Source organism: Mesoplodon bidens (assembly GCF_964165515.1).
Source record: "Mesoplodon bidens genome assembly, chromosome: 4".
Taxonomy (NCBI): Eukaryota; Metazoa; Chordata; class Mammalia; order Artiodactyla; family Ziphiidae; genus Mesoplodon; species Mesoplodon bidens.
In genome coordinates this window covers 112,256,642-112,271,763 of record NC_138160.1, presented here as the reverse complement: position 1 = coordinate 112,271,763, position 15,122 = coordinate 112,256,642, and the positions used below count along the sequence as shown (strand labels likewise).

The 15,122-nt window shown below is 43.5% G+C and overlaps 1 protein-coding gene across 3 annotated transcripts in view; it reads right to left on the bottom strand.

The window, feature by feature from the left end:
- The window catches only part of LOC308616183 (uncharacterized protein), a 38,396-nt gene extending 24,622 nt beyond the window's left edge, over positions 1–13,774 (bottom strand). For 2 of the 3 annotated variants that reach the window (XR_014015705.1, XM_081232344.1), the window contains exons 1-2: positions 13,392–13,774; positions 3,929–4,039 (exon numbers count right to left, since the gene is read on the bottom strand). Coding sequence is in view for 1 of the 3 variants with exons in the window: in XM_081232344.1 (XP_081088470.1) it covers positions 3,929–4,039; positions 13,392–13,505 (225 nt within the window). In the remaining 2 variants the exon portion in view is untranslated. Of the gene's footprint in view, positions 1–3,012; positions 3,081–3,928; positions 4,040–13,391 lie in introns of those variants that run through there. The other variant, XR_014015706.1, reaches the window with a different exon arrangement.
- Positions 13,775–15,122: the final 1,348 nt, after the last annotated feature.

Below are 15,122 nucleotides of genomic sequence, written 5' to 3'. Positions count from 1 at the left end.
TTATGAATGAATAAACAAAATATGGTATCCCCATATAATGGAATATTATTTGGCAAAGAATAGGAATGGAGTACTGACACATGCTACAACATGGATGTACCTTGAAAACATCATGCTAAGTGCAAGAAGCTAGACACAAAAGACCACATATTGTATGGTTCCATTTATATGATCCAGGATAGGCAAATCTATAGGGACACAAAGTAAATTAGTGGTTGCCAGGGGCTGGGGAAATGGGGAGATTGGGGAGGTGATAATTTAGGGGTACAGTTTCTTTTTGGGGTAATGAAAATGTTCTAAATTGACTTTGGTGATGAATGCACAATCCTGTGAACATCCTAAAAACCACTGAATTGTACATTTTAAATGGAATTGCATGGTATGAGAAATATATCTCAAAAAAGCTGTTTTAAAAAAAAGAGGACATGACCTAAATATAAGACATGACACCATAAAACTCCTAGAAGAGAACACAGGCAAACGGTTCTCTGACATAGATCGTACTGATGTTTTCGTACGTCTCCCAAGGCAATAGAAATAAAAGCACAAATAAACAAATGGGACCTAATCAAACATAAGCTTTTGCACAGCAACGAAACCATCAGCAAAACAAAAAGATGACCTATGGACTGGGAGAAAATATTTGCAAATGATGCAACCAACAAGAGCTTAATTTCCAAAATATATAAACAGCTCATACAACTCAATAATAAAGAAAAATTAACAAAACAATTGAAAAATGGGCAGAAGACCTAAATAGATATTTCTCCGAAGAAGACATACATATGACCAATAGGCACATGAAAAGATGCTCATCATCGCTAATTATTAGGGAAATGTAAATCAAAACTACCATGAGGTACCACCTCACACTGGTCAGAATGGCCATCATTAAAAAGTCTACAAATAACAAATGCTGAAGATGGGGGAGTAGAAAAGGGACCCCTCCTACACTGTTGGTGGGAATGTAAATTGGTGCAGCCACTATGGAAAACAGTATGGAGATTCCTCAAAAAACTAAAATAGAGTTGCCATATGATCCAGCTATCCCATTTCTGGGCATATATCCAGACAAAACTATAATTCGAAATATATATGCACCCATATATTCATAGCAGCACTATTCACAATAGCCAAGACGTGGAAGCGCCCTAAATGTCCATCAACAGATGAATGGATAAAGAACATGTAGTATGTATATTCAATGGAGTATTACTCAGCCATAAAGAATAAAATAATGCCATTTGCAACATGGATGGACCTAGGGATTATCATACTAAGAAAAGTAAGTCAGAAAGAGAAAGACAAATACCATATGACATCACCCACATGTGGAATCTAAAATACGACACAGGGCTTCCCTGGTGGCGCAGTGGTTATGAATCCACCTGCCAATGCAGGGGACATGGGTTCAAGCCCTAGTCCAGGAAGATCCCACATGCCACGGAGCAACTAAGCCCATGTGCCACAACTACTGATCCTGCGTTCTAGAACCCGTGAGCCACAACCACTGAGCCCATGTGCCACAACTACTGAAGCCTGCATGCCTAGAGCCCGTGCTCCACAACAAGAGAAGCTATCACAATGAGAAACCCACACACCACGATGAAGAGTAGCCCCGCTCGCCACAACTAGAGAAAACCCGCACGCAGCAACGAAGACCTAACGCAGCCAAAAATAAATAAATAAATTTATAAAAAAATAAACCTTATTAAAAAAAATAAAATAAAATACGACACAAATGAACATATCTACGAAATAGAAACAGACTCACAGTCATAGAAAACAGACTTGTGGTTGCCAAGGTGGAGGGGGGATGGGAGAGGGAACGACTGGGAGTTTGGGATTAGCAGATGCAAACTATTATATATAGAGTGTACTAACAACAAGGTCCTACTGTATAGCACACGGAAATATAATCAATATCCTATGATAAACCATAACGGAAAAGAATATGAAAAAGAATATATATATGTATAACTGAATACACTGCTGTACTTTGCTGTATAGCAGAAATTAACACAACATTTTAAATCAACTATACTTCAATAAAATTTTTTTAAAAAGAGAACACACAAAAAATACCCCACAATCTCAAGTTAGTGACTGTTGTTTGTGAGACTGACTATTGTATAAGTCTATCAGTTTGAAACATCCAGAGTTAATGTGTCCTTGAGGCTATTTGTCCTGAGTGGCCTGAGAATAAGTGCCCCAAAGCAGTGCTCAGAAAGGTCCCACAGAACAAAGGACAGCTTTTCTTTCACTGACCGCAGTTTTAACTGTAATATTTTAAAACATTCAGGTATCAGCAGGTACTTATGAGTGACCTGGTTTATAAAACAGTTGATTTTGACAGTTTAGACTTGGGTTGCATCAGTTACTAGAACTAGGCTGAGAAAGAGTTATGCTCAGGGAGTTTAGGGTTTGTCAGTGCCTTCATCCTCAAACAAGTCACCGAACCTCCTGGGTACAGAGGAAGAATTTTCAAATTTTTGAAATCAAACTTTTCCAATTTATGGAGGTTACAGGTTCTTCAAATGAACAATTAAACTACCTTGCATCAATTGGTACACATAATGATGCACATAAGGCAAACAGCAATAAAGGCAAATTTTACCAGTGTGTGCCAACAATAAAGGTTAGATAAAATAAGAAAGAAAAATAATACTGTGTAAAATTAGGATAGTAAATTTAGAAATGGGGGTTGTTTGGGAATTATAATGTGGTTTCCCATTAATTTCACTTTGTTCCTTTTTCAGTCTACAAGAACAAATATAATTTATCTTCTACCCATAGGTGGTCAGCCTAATTTTCTGATAAGAGGCAAGAGCTACAGAGACCTTGGGCTGCCCCTCTGGCTTGCTACATTTTAGCTCTGTAAGTAATCTAATCTCTGAGTCTTGGTTTCCATATTTGTAACAGAAGAATTATATCACCTATTTGACCAAGTTCTTGTGGAGATTGAATAAGATGTAAACTGTGGAGCATGGTACCTGATGCACAGAGGCTTGTGGCAAAGCTGGCACAGGCTGGGTGAAGGTGGGGATCATCAAGTTCCTCGCAAAGAAAGACTTGCGACACTGAGGGAAGATGTCAGAAAAACTTTGTCAGGCAGGGCCCTAAAGGGTTGCAGGTAAGGGAAGGACACCACCAAACCGAGAAGATGCTGATAATCAAGGAAGGCTTTTGCTAGACTCCTCATTAGAATGCCAATAAGTGGTGTAGTTGCCCTTAGCATTAAGGACAGAAAGTACCCTTATTCCCAAATATAAAACTTAGAATTAGTGTCTATTGAGGGTAAAGCTAACAAATAAGGTTGAAACAGAATATAAACAATCTCCACTCAAACTGCTCAGATTACAACACTAATGGGGAGTCTTAGGATCGATAAACTAGAGCTGTGAAATTACCAGCTGTGGGATGAGAGGGAAGATCAGATGCAGAAGCCCTCCAAGGGGGCTGCAAAGGCAAGGCAAGCAGACAGAAACCCTGGGCCCTGCTGGGCCAGGGATGGCTCTCCAGCAGTACACGAACAGTCCACCCTATGAGCAACTGGAAGAAGGCCAACGAAGTCCACGCAAAGAACACCTCATATTTCTGGCTTCCCACACACTTGTTGAATTAAAGGGACTGTCTGGGTGGGTACCACCTCCTAGGATGACACAAGGGGACAGGCCCAAGGAGCAGAAGGGAAGGGACACCACACTCACACTGCAGAGGATGGCCCCCTTGCCCTGCATCCCCTCTGCAACATTCTAGTAATACTTCTGGTTTCACTGCTTTTGTTTTTTTGTTTTTATAAACAAACTGTGAAAATCAACAAACTACCTCAATATCAAACATGTGTGATTTGCACCAATTCTTACACACACAAAAACCAAATAATGTAGAACAAATAAGAGAACCTCTGGTCAACCTCTAAGCTCACCCATGGCTGGTGGCTGGCATTCTTGTCCGCAGGAGGAGGGAGTCCATTTTCTTGTTTCTCTGCAGCCTCACGACTACCTGCAGTGCAGGGAAGTCCAGGGCCTGCTGCCATCTGCAGGCAAAACAGAAAAAACACAAGTTATGGCTCAAATCACCCACCTGAAGCCCCCAACCTGGGCCTGTCCCCAGGCAGCTGGAAGACCTGGGTCCTGTCCGGGTGTAAGAAACAGGAGAACTCACTCAGTTCTGTGTTTGGGACCCCACCACAGAGCTGTGACAGACATAGTAAAAGTTCTAAATGATCAAGGGCTCAAGTATTTCTTTTTTTTTTTAATAAATTTATTTATTTTTGGCTGCATTGGGTCTCTGTTGCTGCACGCCGGCTTTCTCTAGTTGCGGTAAGCGAGGGCTGCTCTTCGTTGCGGTGCACGGGTGCACGGGCTTCTCATTATGGCGGCTTCTCTTGCTGCAGAGCACGGGCTCTAGAGTGCAGGGTCAGTAGTTGCGGCACACGGGCTTAGTTGCTCCGCAGCATGTGGGATCTTCCCAGACCAGGGCTCTAACCCGTGTCCCCTGCATTGGCAGGCGGATTCTTAATCACTGAGCCACCAGGGAAGTCCTCAAGTATTTCTCAACAACAGCAGCAAACCCTTACACATGTGCCAGACATTGCTCTGAATGACTTACATTTATTATCTCATTTAATCCTCATAGAAATAGGTGAGGGACTTCCCTGGTGGCGCAGTGGATAAGACTCCTCACTCCCAGTGCTGGGGGCCCGGGTTCGATCCCTGGTCAGGGAACTAGAGCCCATATGCATGCCACAACTAAGAGTTCACATGCCACAAATAAGGAGTTGGTGAGCCACAACTAAGGAGCCCTGGAGCCGCAACTAAGGACCCAGCAAGCTGCAACTAAGGAGCCCGCCTGCCTCAACTAAAACCCAGTGCAACCATAAATAAATAAATAATTTTTTAAAAAAATAGGTGAATGTTTTAGGAGGTCTCTGCCAATTTGCCTGATTATTGAGTTAGGCTGAATAATTAAAATGAAAACCTTCATAAAACCTGATTTCAAAAAAGGGTCAAATATGAAAACTCTGTGAGAGATTCTGAGCACCCTCCAGACCACTCATTCCCTGAATATTTATCAAGTGCCTGTTATGGTCCAGACACTGCTCTAGAACCTGGGAATAGCAGCATGGACACAAAGACAAAGTCCCTGCTCTCACAGAGCTTCCATTCTGGTGGAGGGGGGCCACAACAGAAGAGGTGATAAATGTTGTACAGAAGAAAAAGCAGGGTAAAGGGGATAGAGAGTGATGACAATGCTGCTAATATTCATTCATTTATTCATTCGTTTCCAAGTGCTTATTAACCATCTACCACAAGTAGGCACTATGCTGGGATGCAATGATGGGCCAAAAATAGACATGGCCCCTGCCTGTAAGGGCTACTTACTCACACAGGAGAAGCATATGATCACCTAAATAAATGCAAAGATGTTAACTCATGGTAGGTGTGATAGCAGAATGGCACAGGTCCCAGTGAGAGCATCCTAGGAAGCTCAGAAGCCTGGGATGGAGTGGGAGGAGGACAAGCATCCTTGGTAAAAAGCAGACCATGTGCAAAGGCTGGATCACAGACAGCAAGCCAGAGGCAGAGTGGGGAGAGAGGAGGCAGATGGAGGTGGAGAAGGGATGTGGGCTCTTGCACAGCACTCCCAGCCACAAGATGCCCTTATCCTCTGAGAACTGGAGCACGACACAAGGGCCTTAGGCAGAGGAGTAAGATGGTTGGATGCCTGTGTTTTTAAAAGATTACACTAATAAAAAAAATTTTTTTTAATAAATAAAAAAATAATAACAAATAAAAATAAATAAATAAATGATTACACTATGTGGTAGGCTGAATAATGGCCCCGCCAAAGATGATGATGTCTGAATCCCCAGAAGCTATGAATATATCTCCTTACATGACAAAAAGGACATTGCAGGTGTGATTAGGTTAAGGATCTCGAAATGGGGAGATTATCCAGGCGGGCCCAATGTAATCACAAGTGTCCTTATAAGAGGGACACAAAGAGAGATTCAACTACAGATGAGTGTCAGAGTGAGGCAGTGTGAGAAAGACTTGTTAGTTTTAAAGGTGGAGGAAGGGCCCATGAGCCAAGGAATGCAGGAAGCCTCCAGAAGCTGGAAAAGTCAACAAAGTGATTCTCCTCCAGGGTCTTCAGAGGCAAAAGGGCCCTCCTGAAACCTTCAGAACTGTAAAATAATAAATTTGGATTGTTTCAAGCAACTAATTTTGTGTTCATTTGTTACAGCAAAAACAGGAGACTAATACACGCTGGTTTTTGTAAAACACAGGCTAGAGGTTATGGGAAGGGGAGGCAGGGACCAGCTGGAGGTCACTGTGTCATCCAGACAAGAGATGTGAGAGCTTGAACCACAGCGGTGACAGTGAGGTGGAGAGGAGCTGAAGGACCCCGGAAGGGAAGTAGTCGGCCAGTCAAGTTCCAGACATTATTGGAATGCAGCAGTAGGCCTTCTTTAGGCTCAGGACCTGCCTGGCTCACTCTGGGCAGCGCCTACCACCCTTTGTAGAAGGAGGAAGCTTGCACTAGGGCTGTAAGACCACCTCCAGATAGAGACACCATTTGCTCACTTAACAGGGACCTGCCAACCCCTTTCCCACAAAGGAGTCCAGGGATTTCCAGGAACACGCTCTAAGAACTAACCCTCTCGGAATTTCTACTAGGAAAAAAGTAGCAATTGTTTCTGCCAAGCATTAGGCCTTGCAGTGAACCTTTTTTTCTTCCTAAGAGAGATTTTGTAATCCTGGAAAGGAGGCATCTAAATTTAAATATACCTATCTTCAACCCAGGTGAAACAGAACCATGATTATATCTAACATGTAGAAATTTCATGGTCAGTAGCATAATGCAGAAGTTAAAGAAAGAGAATAAAGGAGAAACTAGGAGACCCTCTCTCAGCATTTCCTCCATTGCTATTTAATGATTCAGACCTACTGAAAAAGTGGGATCCTAATTTGGTCCAGCCTAAAAGGGCTATTGAGAAGAAGAGGCAATAAAAATTATTTCAAGGGATTTTAGATATATTCTATTTTACTCCAAAAGTATAAATATGTACCCACCAAGACAAGTACCTTGGAGGATACTGAAGGGTGACAAGAAAGTCTTGTCATCCTCCCATGGCTTTGCAGGAAGCCACAGGGACCTAACTGGATTCTAGGAGCATATAAGGACCCAGGAGTGCCTGCAGATGGCAAAATACCAGGCAGTCCTGTTAAGGTTAGGACACATTAATTTAAAAATAGTTATATGGGGCTCCCCTGGTGGCGCAGTGGTTGAGAGTCCGCTTGCCGATGCAGGGGACACGGGTTCGTGCCCCGGTCTGGGAGGATCCCACATGCCGGGGAACGGTTGGTCCCATGAGCCACAGCCGCTGAGCCTGCGCGTCCGGAGCCTGTGCTCCGCAGTGGGAGAGGCCACAACAGTGAGAGGCCTGCATTCCGCAAAATAAAATAAAATAAAATAAATAAAAATAAAAAATAATTATATGGGGCTTCCCTGGTGGCGCAGTGTTTGAGAGTCCACCTGCCGATGCAGGGAACACGGGTTCGTGCCCCGGTCCGGGAAGATCCCACATGCCGCGGAGCAGCTGGGCCCGTGAGCCATGGCCGCTGAGCCTGTGCGTCCGGAGCCTGTGCTCCGCAACGGGAGAGGCCACAACAGTGAGAGGCCCGCATACCGCAAAAAAAAAAAAAAAAAAAAAAAAAAAAGTTATATGTTTAAATTGTTTTTCTGTTGACAAAAGTGATATGTTTATTAGTAGAAACCACAAAAATTTCCTGTACTCCCAACAGTCCAGAGATAACTTATCTGTAAATATTTCTTCCAATTTTTCACACACAAACACACACACAGGCATACACACATACACACTCTTTTTAACATTAGGATACTGTGTATATTTTTCTTTTGCAACCAGCTTTGTTTTATCTAACAGTATATAATTTTTCCATGTCAGTAGATATACTTTAATAGTTGGCACTATTCTATCACTATTTTCCATGGTATCAAAATCACTTAACTAATCCCTTATTGTTAGACAACAGAGTGGTTTCTAACTTTATGATAACGGAAGTCACACTGGGAGGAACAGCCCCATATATAAGAACACCTCCCCATTTAAAAATCTGTGTCTGAAGCTCAGATTATTTCTTAGGGTTGTGTTTCACACCTTTCAGTCATCCATACATCAACATTATTATTTTGCCATAATTAAATGCCATCTGTACTGTACTTCTCTTTAAATCAACTCATTTTTGCCCTTAAATAAAAGTGTTTTAAAAGCAAACCTTATTTACTATTGTAAATGGAAAACCAGCATCAAATGTCATAAATGAAGGCAGTCACAATAAATAAATACAATGGAAAACACAACAGTGTCATGAAAATACAGTTGATATTGCTATCCCTTTGCTCATCCTTTTATATCAAGTGGGAGATTAGGAAGGCTTAACAAGGTGTTAAAGACATACTAGCTCCAAGGTGAGATTTTTCTCCTTCCCTTGATCAGAAGATTGGAAAGGAATTGACCAGAGGAATAACTTTCTTACCATGGGAGTCAGTGTTAGATGATGCTGCAAATGTATCCCGCCTAGAATTACCCTGCACCACCTGAAATAAGCCCAAAGGCAAACATGTTTTAGGATACATGCTGAAAGCAGAATTACTGGGATAAAATGTATGGACACTTTAAAAAGGTTTTGATAAACTCCATCCAAGTTAGTTTTACCATAGTTTTACTATGAGAGTGCCCACTTTACTTCACCCTCAGATACAGTTATAAACAAAAATGTTAAAATGTTAAGCTTTTTAGTGTAAGATATTCAGCAGCTGAATTTTCAAAGCTATTTTCATACTCCTCCAGCCAGTTTCTGACCCTGGGGAGGGCAATTATATGAACCTTCAGCTAGTGGTAAATTTACACAAACTGATATTGCACTTGGTTTAACCAAGCTAAAGTAAACTCAGTAAAACATGAGGAAGTGACTTTAGCATTTGCAAATATTTTAGAATGCTTTTGTGCTGGCAAAGGTCAAATGAGGATCAGAATAGCATGGATTCCAAAGAATACTTTTGAGAAATAAGAGACCGAGAGAGGCATTACTCCTGAGACACAAATCACTAAAAATTTTACAGTAAGTCAATGAAAACTCTAAAATAAACATGTGTTTAAGCCTTCCTATCTTGGTGCAATGAGCAACTGCACAAATAGGTTACAGATTAATGCAATTGTTAAGACTTCTAAAATAGAAAAATAAAAGCGTATTTTGAAGCATGAAGAGTTAACAACAATAGGAAGCTTCCAGATTATTTCAATAATTCTTAGGCAGACACACGTGTGTATGTGCCTGTGGGAGAGGAGAATTAAAAACATGCTAAAAAGTCTCTTATGTTTGAAATGAAGTTGGACATTCTGATTAATTTTTAGCATTTATAGGAAAATATGTTTACCTATGCTTAGAACTTAATGAGGGCTCCTAATAGGATACAGAATTCCAAGTCACTAAATGAAATGAAGGAAGGAAGGAATGGGGACAAAGACACCTTGATGATTCCGGAAGACGTCATAAGAAAAAGAAAAGAATATATAAATAACACAACTCAATAATAAAAGACAAATTTTCCAAATGGATCTGAACAGACCTTATTCCAAAGAAGATATAAAAATGGCTAATAAGCATATTAAAAGATGCTCAATGTCATTAACCATCTGGGAAGTGCAAATTAAAACCACAATGAGCTAGAAATTTACACTTGTTAGGATGGCTATAATCAAAAATATAGACAAGTGTTGGTGAGGATGTAGACAAATTGAAACACTCATGCACTGCTAGTAGGACTGTAAAATGTTGCAGCTACTTTGGAAGTTTAAACAAAGACACACCATATGATCCAGCAATTCCACTTCTAGGTATATACCCAAGAGACGTGAAAATATATGTTTACACAAAAATTTGTACATGAATGTTCATAGAAGCATTATTAGTAATAGCCAAAAAGCAGAAACAATCTAAGTGTCCCTCAACTGATGAATGGATAAACAAAATGCAGTATATCCACATGATGGAATATACTGGGCAATAAAAAGGAAAAAAACTGGGGCTTCCCTGGTGGTGCAGTGGTTAAGAATCCGCCTGCCAATGCAGGAGACATGGGTTCGAGCCCTGGTCCGGGAAGATCCCACATGCCACGGAGCAACTAAGCACATGCGCCACAACTACTAAGCCTATGCTCTAGAGCCTGGGAGCCACAACTACTGAGCCTGCGTGCTACAACTACTGAAGCCCGCGTGCCTCGAGCCTGTGCTCTGCAACGAGAAGCCACCGCAATGAGAAGCCCGCGCACCGCAACGAAGAGTAGCCCCCACTCGCCACAACTAGAGAAAGCCCGCGTGCAGCAACAAAGACCCAATGCAGCCAAAAATTTTTTAAAAAAGGAACTACTGATACATGCTGTAGTGTGGATAAACCTCCAAAACACTATGCTAAGTGTATGAAGCCAGTCACAACAAACCACATACTATTACAATACCATTTATATGAAATGTCCAGAAATAGGCAGTATATAGAGACAGAAAGTAGATTAGTGCTTGTCTAGGGCTGGGGAGGGGAATATTAAGGGATACTGGAGAATGACTGCTAATGGAGTAATAAAAATGTTCTAAAATTAGATTATGGTGATGGTTATACCCTCTGTAAATATACCACAAACCACTGAATTGTATCCTTTTAATGGGTGAATTTTATGGTATGTAAATTATATCTTAATAAAGTTGTTAATAATAATAAAAAGGAGACCATAAATGAAGCTAACAGATAAGAGACCAGACTAGGGGAAGATTTACAACATTGACATTTCACGAAGGATTAACATTTTAGTGAGCACACCAATACATAAGGATCAAAATGAAAACCAGATAGAAGATATCAGAAACCTAGAAGAAGACTAATGAGACAAATAGGCAATTCACAAATGGCAAAACAATATGAGATGCTCAATTAAAACAGAAATGGAGTACTGCTTAACCTACTAGTTTGACAAAAAAATAGTAAATTAGATAATAATAAGTGCTGGCAGATGTTGGAAAAGGGACTCTTCATGGACTCCTGGTGGGAGGAAACTGATGAAGCCATTCAGCAGCACAAAGTAGCAGTTTTTAGTAAAAGACATCCTACAAGTATCCCAGAATTAGCAATCTCATACCTATCTATGGATCTATCTATCTCAGAGACATTCTTGCCGGAGAACACACGGAGAAACTGAAAAGGATATCTGGTGCAGCACTGTTTGTGGAAGCAAGGAGTTGGAGGCCACTTAATGTCTATTTCCAGGGGACTAGTTAAGTACTTGTGGTGTACACTCTTGATAGAAAATTATGCAACAGCCAGGATTAATGAATCAGACTTACATATATCAATATGGTTCGACTTAAAAACATAGTTCTGAGGGAAACAAAGAAACAGTATGAGACTTATAGCACAGCAGTATTTATTTAGATAAGTACAACAAAAGCAAAACATGACACATTTCAAAGATACTCATTTTCTGAGAAGATATAAGGAAAGGTTGTTTGTAAAACAAACAAATATGCCACCATGGCTGCCTAAGTGTGCGTGCATGGGAAGGAGCGTGTTGAGAAATGGAGGATAAGAGGAGGAAATAACGAAATAAAACAAAATGACAGACTCTAAATGGACCAAGAGTTATAGTGTGCCATGACTGAAGAGTATGAGCAATTCAGTTTTGAAGGCCTGAGATTCTAAGGAAAATAAAATCCCATGCATTATTTTCTTGTGAAAAATGTAATAAAGTACATCACATGCTGGTGGCTAAACCAATGAATAATAAAGCCACGAGAAAAGAAGGTAGTAGGGAGGCTTGCTCGGTCTTTAGCGGATTCATTCGGTTTTCAGGAACATGGAAGCAAGAACCTGGGGTGGTGAAACTGCTGTGGATGGTGTCTACTACAACCCTCTCCCTCTCCACCCACAGGCAGAAGAGAGGAAAGGGAGAGAACCATGCATTTCAGCTTAAATTTAGTTAATAGGAGAGAGAAGAGACTAACGAATTCCAAAGAAAAGGAATAGCTCGTTGAAAGTACATCACAAAATCAAAGAATCTGATTTTCTGGTTCATGATAAAGGTGGTATTTTCTAAAAGCAATAAATACTCACCACCACCCTGAAGGGGTGTACAGAGGGGGAACTCCATGTTTTAAAAATTAGGTCCTTGATCTTTTGTCAAGGCTGTTTTCAAAGTTAAGGTTATTCAAGTGTTCTTTCAGTAATGGGCCTTATGATCAGATCCATGTGATTAGGTTGAGACAAAAGTTGAGTAAAAGGGGGGTGTTCTTGGTATTGCCTACAAAAACCATCATCACTCAAATGTAAGTCAAGTGTCTGCAGATGTAGTCACTTTACTCCTAACACTTAGGGTCTCCTCCCATCTACACAACTGGTCTTGTGGGCACCTTGCATATTTATTTTCTCTTGCCAGGGAATGGGGGACACCCAAGGGCAGGGGCTGTCTCCATAGCCTTGAGGTGGAGCCCAATTTTGAGCTGGCATGACCAAGGGTAAAGACCTGGGCATTCATCTTTCACCCTTCTGCTGGTGGACAGAAAGTGTCTTGTTTGGGATGGACTGAGTCCCCAAGTGCATCCACCCCTGACCATTTCTGCCAGCCCTGGGGTTGGGGCCCCTGCAGAGTCAGCCCCTGTTTTCACCTGGGCAGAGCCTTGGGGAGGGAGCGGCATCCTGGCCTAGTTACTCTCCATGCCTACGACCAAGAGAGATGAGCTGCAAGCTTGCCAGCTCAGGGAACACCTGAAAGGCACCCCAGGTGTGCCCAAGTACACCAGATCTGAAAAACGTGGCCAAGCAAGCCAGGTATGGGGCTGCGTGCCCAAGCAGAGGAGTCTGATAGAGATAAGAAGGCGTAAATTATTAATTTCTCCCTGCTGGGCTCAGGTGAGACACTCTGCTCGGCATTTTACATACATCCTCCCACTTTGATTTTTACAGAAACTCGGTGGAGGCGGGGGGGGAGGGGTTTTAGGGGGGTGTCGGCCTTCTACAAAAAGAAAACGTGTGATGGGAGTGGTAGCCTGGCTAGCCCCCGCCCCACCTCGACCCCAAGCAGCCAGATCCTTGGCGCGTTTGTCCAAGCCCCCCGCCACCCCGCCCTGGGCTTCCAGCCCTGCCTGGAGGATCAGAGCCACAAGAGCCCAACGGTACCGCATCTCAGGCCCTCCCAGCCCCGCCGCAGGAACCCCCGGCCAGGCCGGCCCTCGCCCAACGTCGGCCTGGCGTCCCGCCCGCGCGGTCCGCAAGGAGGAGCCCGCGAGGCGACCACGAAAGGGCTGCGCTTACCTCGCCGGGCGCGGGCTGTGGCCCCAGCTTGCCAGCCCCAGGCCCACCGCCCCGCACCCTGCGCCCCTCGCCCCGACGGCTGATACGCCGGCTGTTGGACACCGCCACTTTCATTTTCCTCAACACTCTCGGCAGGAAAGCGAAAGCGAAAGCGAAAGCGAAAGCGGCCGAGAGGCGGGCTTGAGCCCGAGCGCGCGGTGAACGCGGAGCGCGGGCCGGCAGCCAGAAGCGGGGGCCCGGGTCTCGGGTCGGCACGCGGCCGTCCGGGCGGCGTTCGGCTGGAGCCACGTCCACCCGAGACACTGCTAGCCAGCCCGTTGCGCACGTCGCGGCCGCTCATTGCGCCCTCGCCCGGCTACGCGGCCCACGGCGCCGCCCGGGCTGCTTTCTCATCTGCCCTTCGTTTAGCGCCCGCCGGGGCCTCGCAGCTGGAGGCGGGCCCGGGACCTGACTGCCGGCGGCGCTTCGTGGGTTTCTGGCCTGAGCAGGCGGGTGCTGGCCTGGGCGTTCGGGGGAAAGCCTCTGAGGGGTCCCGGTGGGAGGTGCTGAGGTAACTGCTGCAAGTTTCGCTCGCAGACCCCAGGGGTCCGGCGCTCCCCAGCCCAGGCATGCGCACTGGTCCCTCTGCCCAGCTGGGGGCACAGGCACCGCTAACAGCCCGTTCCTGACCACGAGGTACCAGGCTCTTCATCCTGGGTCAGCGGGGAACTAAAAGTCAATGATGTCGGTGAAATGAGGGGCGCTTCGTTTGATAAGAAAAACTGGAATAGCAAGTTTAAGGTTTGGAATCCTGGTCTGAGTGGTGCCTATCAATACCCGAGGATTTAGAGATTCCAGGTTAAAGCCCTGACTCTGGCACTTGTTGGCTGTGTGATTTGGAGCAAAATATTTACTCCCTTAGCTTTAGTTTCTTCTCCTGTAGGATGGGGATAATAACCATACCTACCTCAGGGTTGTGGGAATTAAATGAAACGATATAAGGGAGAAAATATTTGGTATTTTCTATTAGGCTGTAGGTGGGTTCCTACAATGACCAAGTCATTGTTTTTCTGGATGCGTGATAGACATTCTCTAATGGTCAGTTGATAAAAGGATAGTTTTCAAAGGTCGAACTGTCTTATCTTCACTTAGAAGAACTGGAGGGGAGGATGGGGAGGGCACTGCAGTCTTTTTGGAAGGCACCTCACACTTAGCCTGACAATTAACCCCTATAATTATGCCACTGCTAACAAAGTTTGACAGAAGTCTCTAGAGCTCTGTCCAGCATCAGCCACTGACAGCTGAAAAATACTTTTGTAAGCACTTCTATAGAAACCGAAAAACACTGTCAAGACTCCATACCCAAAAAACAATTTGCCATGTGTTTCTTTGTTATTTTTTTGTCATAGAGCAGTGTGATAACTGGAACAGAAAAACAAAACAAACTGCTTAATCTGCCAGAGTCACTTTGGTTTGCCTGTTTGTAATTTGGGCACATTCCCTGCGTGATGGAGGTCTTGATCTGTGACTGATGTTGTGTCTTTTCATGTGTCCTTGCAGTTTTTCCCTCAAGAGCAGGTGGGGCAGTGGGGCAGGCCAAAGGATGACCTTAGAAAAACACGTTTCAAACCCTCCAGAAGATAGGTGCTTTTGGTCTGTGGTATGAAGCAAAAAGGAAAAAAAAAAAAAAAATCAAGGCAAGCCTTGGAGCCTCTTCCTTGTTACAGCACAATAATTCTTGACTCCGTGAGA